The 8,614-nt window shown below is 45.8% G+C and overlaps 1 protein-coding gene across 1 annotated transcript; it reads left to right on the top strand.

The window, feature by feature from the left end:
- Positions 1 to 5,298: 5,298 nt before the first annotated feature.
- Positions 5,299 to 7,893, top strand: LOC143614458 (BTB/POZ domain-containing protein At1g63850-like). Its single transcript, XM_077087891.1, has 2 exons — positions 5,299 to 6,389; positions 6,672 to 7,893. The coding sequence occupies exons 1-2, from the start codon at positions 5,445 to 5,447 to the stop codon at positions 7,596 to 7,598; spliced, it is 1,872 nt and encodes a 623-aa protein (XP_076944006.1). The 5' UTR covers positions 5,299 to 5,444; the 3' UTR covers positions 7,599 to 7,893.
- The last annotated feature ends 721 nt before the right edge of the window (positions 7,894 to 8,614 follow it).

Below are 8,614 nucleotides of genomic sequence, written 5' to 3'. Positions count from 1 at the left end.
AGGTACGCGCAGGGCTTCTCGCCAATCTTTGTCACCTTCCCATCTGCCCGACCTTTTGGATGGATTTCCCTTAGGTTCAGGCGATGGGTTCGGTGGCTATCGGCCTGTGATCGACCCTACAGGTGCGTATGGTTCTTTTGGCCTTTATATTTTTCTTCATCTTTTCCTAACTGCTTTGTTTCTTTTGCAGTGTCGGATTCCAATGAAGTGTATGTTCCGCGATGGAACATCCGCCGAGGAACAACCCTTCGTACCCCTGTGGAGTGCGTGGAATGGGCTCGCCATGCTGCTCCCCATGGTGCGTTGGGGGAAGTCATGGCTAGCTACCAGGAGGGTAGGCTAACCAATGAGCTTCGGGTTCTCCAGGCCCGGATGCAGCCGCGCGTCGAGCTGCTTTGTCGTGAAAACGACAAGTTGAAAGCAGCTCGCGCCAAGGAAGTATCCCAAGCGCGGGCTCTTCGGGAGGAGAACCAACAGTTGGCCGCAGCTGCTGCGGAGAAGGAGAAGGCCTTCAAGGCCCTCGAGGTTGAGGTTCAAGCACGACTCGAGGCCCGCTCCAAGGCTGCCCAAGCTGTTAACGAACAGCTTCGGCTGGCTAAGGAGACTGCGAGGAACGCAACCGAGAGGGCCACCAAGGCTGAAGCCGTTGCTGAGCCTTTACGCGTGGAGAACGAGGAGCTCAAGGCCAAATTAGAGGCTCTCCAACGTGCTCATGATGCCTTGGCGATGGAAGATGCCAAGAAGCTCCAAGAGATCCTGGACCAGAGGGGCGTGCTTGACCACACCGAGCGGAAGCTTAAGGGCGTTGAAGAGGCTGCTGCAAAGGAAGTGCTACTTGCCAACCTTAACAAAAGCGAAGCCGAACGCGCCCGCACCCAAGCTCAAGCCGCCCTCCAAGAAGCTCTGGTTGCCAAGGAATGGCTTCTTCGAGAAGCGTTGTCTCAGGTATGTTTAGCTTTACGTCTTCACGCTTTCCTTTGTACATAGAAAAGGTGTTTGACACTTGTATTTTCTTTGTAGGTTGTGCATCGGGTCTTCTCAGAGACTACTTACGATGATGCCATGAGCGCAGCCCTCAACGCTTCTCATGAGGATGGGGAAAAGGCCGGCTTCCTGCTTGGTCTAGGGTTCGTTGAGAAAGGCGTCCCGCCTTCCAACTTCCCTTTGTTCGATGTGGACACCGAAGCTGCATATGACCAAGCGGTGAACCAATATGCCGCCTTCCCGCATCCGGTGGTGGAGAAGGTGAAGGAAGTCGCTGCTGCTGATGATGGATTTGCTATCATCAAGGCTTTCCTTGAACCGCCACGCTCTACTGATGGGGCGGGTCCAAGTGGAAGTGGTCCTGAAGCTTGATTCTGAAGATCCCTTCCCGCTGCTAGGATAGACTAGATTTTGTTTTGTAGGCGGGTAGTTACCCGGCCATTCTTGTAATATATCTTTTGTGAAATACAAATCTTTTTGTGGATAAGACTGTTATTTCCTTTGGGTTCATTGCTTTATAAACCTTATATGACTTGCATACTTAGTTTAAATTAGCGATTTCCCAAGTGTTTAGAATAAGTTAACCTTGAATGTGGTTGACAGTAGGTTGAAGTTTTGCTTCCCCCTTTGTGAGTGTGCGGATAGGACCGGCACTTGCACTTGGTAGGATGGCTAAACTCTTCCCCTTTAACTGTCCTGCGTGAAGGTCTTGTCATTTTATGGGTTTATGCGGGTTTTGCCGCCTTCCCCACGCAACGATTCTTCACTTGATGCGGTGAATACCGGCATTAGTGTTCGAATCGTCCGTTCAACGCGTGATTGTTAATAGGTTAGTGTTCAGCTTCCTCTACCAGGATTCATGCGGATATACCGGCACTTTCACATAGTGGGATGGCTCAACCTTTCCCCTTTAACTGACCTGCGTGAAGGTTCTGTCGTTTTTTGGGTTTATGCGGGTTTTGCCGCCTTCCCCACGCAATGACTCTTCTTGATGCGATGACTACCGGCATTAGTGTTCGAATCGACCGTTCAACGCGTGGTTGTTAATAGGTTAGTGTTCAGCTTCCTCTACCAGGATTCATGCGGATATACCGGCACTTTCACATAGTGGGATGGCTGAACCTTTCCCCTTTAACTGACCTGCGTGAAGGTTTGATGCTTTTGGGTTTGTGCGGGTTTTGCCGCCTTCCCTGCGCAACGATTCTTCACTTGATGCGGCGGATACCGGCATCTCCATGTGCAAAGTTCATAAAATATAAATGTAAAATCATCAGCTTCAATTTGAAGGAGAATCGTTTCCATTAGAAGTGGCTCTAGGCCTTTTCTTTACAAATTTGGAATTGATCTACATACAAACTGTGTAATTGAGCTCCCATTAGGCGTGGCTTGGATGGGAGCACCATCGAGCCGACATGTATCTTGTTCGGGATCTCGTTGTTTACGCAGTATGTAGTCTCCGTTGAAGCTGCGATTTTTATTCGTGCGTTTCCCCAGCTGGGGTTCACGCATCAGCCTGCTCGACGCTCACTTCGCCACAAGGTGCGCGAGTGTCCCATCCTTGACAAATGCTTCGACCAAGTCCTTTACGTCTAAGCATTCTTCAGTGTTGTGGCCTTTGGTTTTGTGAAAATCACAATACTTTCTCCGATCAGCGTTGTGGCGATGCCGGATAAACGGAGCCTTTGGCCACGGGAGCTCCTCCGTGGCGAATATCTCGGTCACACTCTTTGTGAGTGGCGTCCACCTGGAGTTCTTCTCCGGTTTCACGTTATCTCTTCCGCCCAACCGATGTTGGAAACCGGACGGGGTGTCAAAGTTTACCCTTGACTGCCAAATGCCCAGCTTCCGCTTTTTGTTTAATCGGGCGGTAAGGACGTTGTTTTCCCTCGTCTTCTGGGTGTAGAGGTTCGTGCTCTGTGGAAGATCTCTACCCAGTTGCCTCTCGGTTTCCGCAAAGCGTTTAGCTGCGGTCATGATGGCATCCCATGTGGATGGCATGCCATCTTTGCCCGTCAGGGTGCGGATGAGTTCCGGGTAGTTTGCGCCCTTGATGAAAGCGGCGCGAACGAGATCTTCGCTAACGTTGCCCAGGCTTAGCTTCTTCGAGTTGAAGCGAGTGATGAAGTCAGGCAAAGATTCTTCCTCCTCTCGGACGCACTTGAGGATTGTCCACTGCTCCTCAGTGTACTTTCTTTGCTGACTAAAGTGTTGGCTGAACTTCTGTTGGAAGTCTGCCCAATCGTAGATGTGGTGGACCGGCAGACGGTCGAACCACGCTCTAGCTGCCCCGACCAGCGTCATTTGGAACATATAACACCACGTGGGTTCCGTCCAGTTACTGACGGTCGCCCCTGCGATGAATCTGTTCAAGTGATCGTCAGGGTCAGAAATACCATCGTACGTGCCTATGTTGGACATTTGTTTGGCACTTCTTGGGGCGATTGCTTCCGCAATGTCCCTTGCGAATTTGGACGTTCCCGCCCTTGCCGCAGTTGGCGTGAATGTTTTGGAGAAGTCCCGTGGGCTGTTGCCCACGTTTATTGGACTGAATGCTTCTCCAAAACGCCTTCTCGGTTGGGAATCCGTTTCTTTACGCTTCCCTTTCGCCCTATGACGAGGGTTCGCGTCTTCCTCGGATTCCTCCGAATCATCGTCGTATTCGAATTCTTCCACTTGTTGGAGTGAACGTAAACGTTCATCCAACTCAGCTTGGAACTCTTTTTGACGTGCTTCGGCCCACGCTTTAACCTCATCGAGTGTTTGGCAGGGGAGCCTCGTCTGTTGATTTTCTAACTGGGTATCGGTGAATCCCAGTGTCTGATTATTTACTTCACTTGCCCCGGCTTGGGTAGCTGGGGTAGTGTTCGTAAAGTTTGTGTACTCGGTATTCCCCCTTATAGCTGGGGTCATAATTACCGGAGTCTCTTGGTTACTCGGTTTTGGGACCGGAGTATCCTTAACCATCTTTCCAGAAATTTTGAAAAAACTGGAGAAAAATAAAGTTCTAGCTTTATGCACGGATGGCGCCAATGAAGAAACACCAGTCGAACCCCGACAGATTACGAGTAACCTGAGGGTTAGATCGACGTTTCCCACGAGGGGTTAATTCCGGCAAGATGGTTCTTCCGATAACCTGCAAAACAGACACCGTGAGCTCGTCACTAAGAAAGGGGGGGGTTCCTCCTTGTGACAACCCTCCGGCGTGAGAATCAGTCTATATTACTCTTTGAATATAAAAGTATATTATTAATACTAGAGCAGTTATCAGGTAAATTATACAAGATATTAGATGATGAAATGATAATACCATTTGATGTCTTTTATAGCCGAAGGTGGGTTTCCAAGGAGGTTTAGCCGGCCTACTACTCTGCCAACTGTGGCCTACACACGTGCTCTGCTGGTAATTGGTGGATAGGCAGCGGCTGACAGTGACCAGGCGTGCTGTTCACTTTTCCTTTTCCACCAACTACAGGCTAGGCACGTGGTATGGCAGGAGTTGGTGAGCAGGCGGCGGCTATTGGTCACAGTGCTGTGGCGTGTTGTCTGCCATGCTGCTGTCAGTGAGCTGTCGTATCGTTGGTCAGATCTTTTGTCCATACCTCGTCAGGTATCACACAAAAGATCCTCCATTATTATACGGACTGGCTCATTTAGGCGGGAGTTTTCCCCCTCCCGCCTTTATGCGGGAATGTTCCCGGCTTTGCTCATTCCTTCTTCAGGTGACTACTGAATTATTACGAGTTTGAGCCTTATGCGTGTAGCCATGCTGCGCGGGTGGCCAGTCCCTAATGGCGGGTATCCGCACCTGCGGGAACATGCGGATACTTGGAAACCATAGGGAGGCATTTCCTGCGGGACCAGCTTGCGTACCGCATGTGAGGTCGTCACAACTCTGAGCGTGGTGGGTCCTGCGGGTTTGGTAGGTCGCGGCGCAGACGTCCCTATGGTGAAGTCTGCGGGTTCAACTGCGCAGACGTCCGTTTAAGGAGTCTTGCGTGTTCAACTGCGCAGACGTCTCCTTTTAAGGGAGTCTTGCGGGTCCTAACCACCTCTGCTGGGACCTACCTCTTCAACGGTATTATTGTTGATGATGACAACATGTGTGTATATTGTATATATGTATGTGTATGTGTATGTGTATGTGTATGTGTATGTGTATGTGTATGTGTATGTGTATGTGTATGTGTATGTGTATGTGTATGTGTATGTGTATGTGTATGTGTATGTGTATGTGTATGTGTATGTGTATGGTAACTATGACCTGTCTGTCTGTCAGTTTATCTCTTTCACACATAAGTGACATAACATAACACACACTATCTTATATCAACCGCCATTAACAAACAACTACAACAAGTACATTTCTTATGTTATGAGGTACAACTTTGATGCCAAATTAACCTAAAAGACAACAACAACAACAATATACCACCCACTCATATTCATATATTCATATACATATGGCAGCTGCCACCACTGCCTCCTCACACCCCAAAAAAAAACCCACCACCACCATCAGATTCCGCCGCCGCCGTGTCACCAAAAAAACCACCATCTCCGCCGCCGCCACCGCCGCCCACCACCACCCCGCCGCCGTATCGCCGGAAAACACTTCCTGGTGTTGCCCTCCCGCCGTCTCTTCCTACAAACCCACTTCAACTCCGCCGCCACCGCCGCCACCTCCGCCGGAAAAGTCGCCGGAGATTTTTTCAGGCGAAAAGTTTCAACCTTTGGACTCAGAAAAAAATCTTGTGAAACCCCAGAAGACACCCACAATGCCTACCACCGCCGTCGCCGGCGGTGGCGCCGCCGTGTACGGCGGCGCCGGTAACTACCAAGAAACATTATCCCCATCTTTTACCCAATTCAACTCTGCACTAACTGCCGGACTTTTGAACCCGATATCGTCACCGCCACCGCCACCGACCCGATCCAGCCCGACTCTATTTGAAATGATGGCGAATGAACCCGATTCGAAGATCACCAACAATGGTCAAATTACAACCCTTAAAAGGCCTAGTAACGGTCACGTGATGGGACAAAGATTGTTGGACATATTGTCTTGTGTTAGCCCTGGGAGTATGTTTACTGACCCGGTCTCGAGTGATGTGAAGCTTACTTTGAGCTCTAAAGATGGGTTGAGTGTTTGTATGAATGTGCATAGGCAGATCTTGGTGACTCATAGTCGGTTTTTTGCGGATAAGTTGGTGGATAATCGACGAAAAGTTGGGCTGCAAGGGCAGCAATTAAGAGGGTTGATTGATAATAGCAATCCTTACATTGTTGAGATTGCTGATTGTGATGATATTGAGGTTTATATTGAGTCGATTCGGTTGATGTATTGTCAAGATTTGAAGAGGAAGCTTATGAAAGATGATGTTCCTAAGGTTCTTGGTATCTTGAAGGTAATCTATACACAATTAAATCGTAATACTAATCATAGGGAAAGTTAGCGTACAAATTAAATTAACGTGTTAACTCCGAGAATCAAGTAGTGTAATTATGTAATTGCATCGCACTGTAATTACACTATGTTGTATATATAATTACATTGCTTGATTCTCATAGTTAGCACGCTAATTTAGTTTGTATTTGATCTAAACCTGATTTAACATATACCTTACTATAGTTAGTTTTGAATAATGTTTATAACATGTATTGGGTCTTTACATTGTAATATAACATAGGTGTCGGCGGCAATCGGGTTTGATGAGGGGGTTTTATCTTGTTTGGAGTATTTAGAGGCGGCTCCATGGGCCGAGGATGATGAAGAAAAGGTTTCATCTTTATTATCCGAGTTACATCTTGAAGGGGTCAACACGGGTGAAGTTTTAAAACGTGTATCACTTGATGTTACGCATGGGAGTGATGATAATAGTAGTAATAATAATCAAGAAATACTTCTTAAGCTTTTACATGTAGTTCTTGAAGGAAAGGATGAAAAAGCAAGACGCGATATGAAGGTTTTGGTCTCGAAAATGCTTCACGAGAATTCGTCGAAAGATGATTTGAAGAAAGAGTCGTTATACTCTGCGTTTGACAAGTGTTTAAATTTGTTACAATGTCATTTCTTGAAAGCTTCTAAAGGAGATTTGCAAGATGTGGATCAAATCACACGACAATCAGGTAATTTACATTGGCTTCTTGATATTTTAATCGATAGACAAATGTCAGAGGATTTCTTGAAATTATGGGCGTCACAAACCGAGTTATCTGAAGTGCATTCTAAAGTGCCTGCGATTCATAGATATGAAATTAGTCGAGTTACTGCAAGATTGTTTGTGGGTATCGGAAAAGGTCAACTTTTGGCTTCAAAAGAGTCAAAATGCTTGCTTTTACAAACATGGTTGGAACCCTTTTATGATGATTTCACTTGGATGAGAAGAGGGTCGAGAGGGCTAGACCGTAATTTAGTCGAAGAAGGGTTGAGTAATACGATTTTGACTTTGCCTCTTGATTGGCAACAAGAAATCTTGATGTCTTGGTTTGACCGGTTTTTGAACTCGGGTGATGATTGCCCGAATATACAAAAAGGGTTTGAAGTTTGGTGGAAACGGGCGTTTTGGAGAAATCCTGAGTTGCGAAAAGGGTTTACGAATGGCCGGAACTCGTGAGGTTCGGGTATGCTGGCTACTTTGTTTCTTCTTTTATCATATAGTTTAGGTAAAATGATATTTGCATTTCTAAGCTCTAACTCAAGGTCATATGGAGAGGATGATTTATGAATAAAAGAAGTCATTTGGTCAAAGTCAAATCTTTTAAACATTCCTTTTTGGGGATCTTTTGTTTCTTCATGATTTGACGATTTGTGGGCTAGAAATAGAATTGTTATTTAACTTATTTTGGAGTTCATAGTTGTAAAACACACTTGATATTAAGTTTGACACAAGGGATTATGTATTTATTGGATATGTGGTTGCTCATGATACATAAAAATGTATAGGTTGTTATGGATAACGACGAAAGTTGACTTTTCAACAAGTTCACAATATTTTTTTTATAATATATATTTAGCTTAAATTATGTATTGTGACTATTTTTAAGGGGACTACACAAAAAAAGGTATTTTTGATAACTTTTTTGGCAAAAAAAACTCTGTTTTAGATCTGATTCGGGACTGTTCCTACATGATTTGCGGGTATGAACCAGGTTTCGGCTTCTTAGAAAAAACGTATCCTGATGCGTTTCACCTCTGCCCGGTCAAAATCCGAACCTGACCCAGCTAAAACCCAACAAACCCTGTAAAAATCTGAACATACCCGGATGCAGTTCATACCTTACCTGGTTTTTGACTTTTGTTTACTATACCTGGAATTCGTTTTTTTCCCGGTTCCAGTTCACTCGGTTCCTGTTAATAAAAGCATTGGCCAACTCTTGTGGTCCCTCTAGTTTGGCCAATAAATATAAGTTTGTTGCTTTTCTTTTCGGCTCATTCGTGATGTATGTTATGTCTAATTACATTTACAATGAGTCAATGACCATGTGGGCTAGTATTCTATTTGATTTGAATTGTTTCATTTGGGCTTAAACTATCGTATGGGAATAATGGTATTTAACTATTTATATTCATTTATTTAATACTTTTGCTTAATAAATTGACACATACCCACCATATGTGCATTTTAATAAA

The sequence above is a fragment of the Bidens hawaiensis genome, unplaced genomic scaffold, assembly GCF_021521415.1.
Source record: "Bidens hawaiensis isolate Kalapana, Puna unplaced genomic scaffold, B.hawaiensis_p1.1 tig00040034_1, whole genome shotgun sequence".
NCBI classification, from domain to species: domain Eukaryota; kingdom Viridiplantae; phylum Streptophyta; class Magnoliopsida; order Asterales; family Asteraceae; genus Bidens; species Bidens hawaiensis.
Note: the sequence above shows the minus strand (reverse complement) of the source record. Positions and strands in the feature narration are given on the sequence as shown.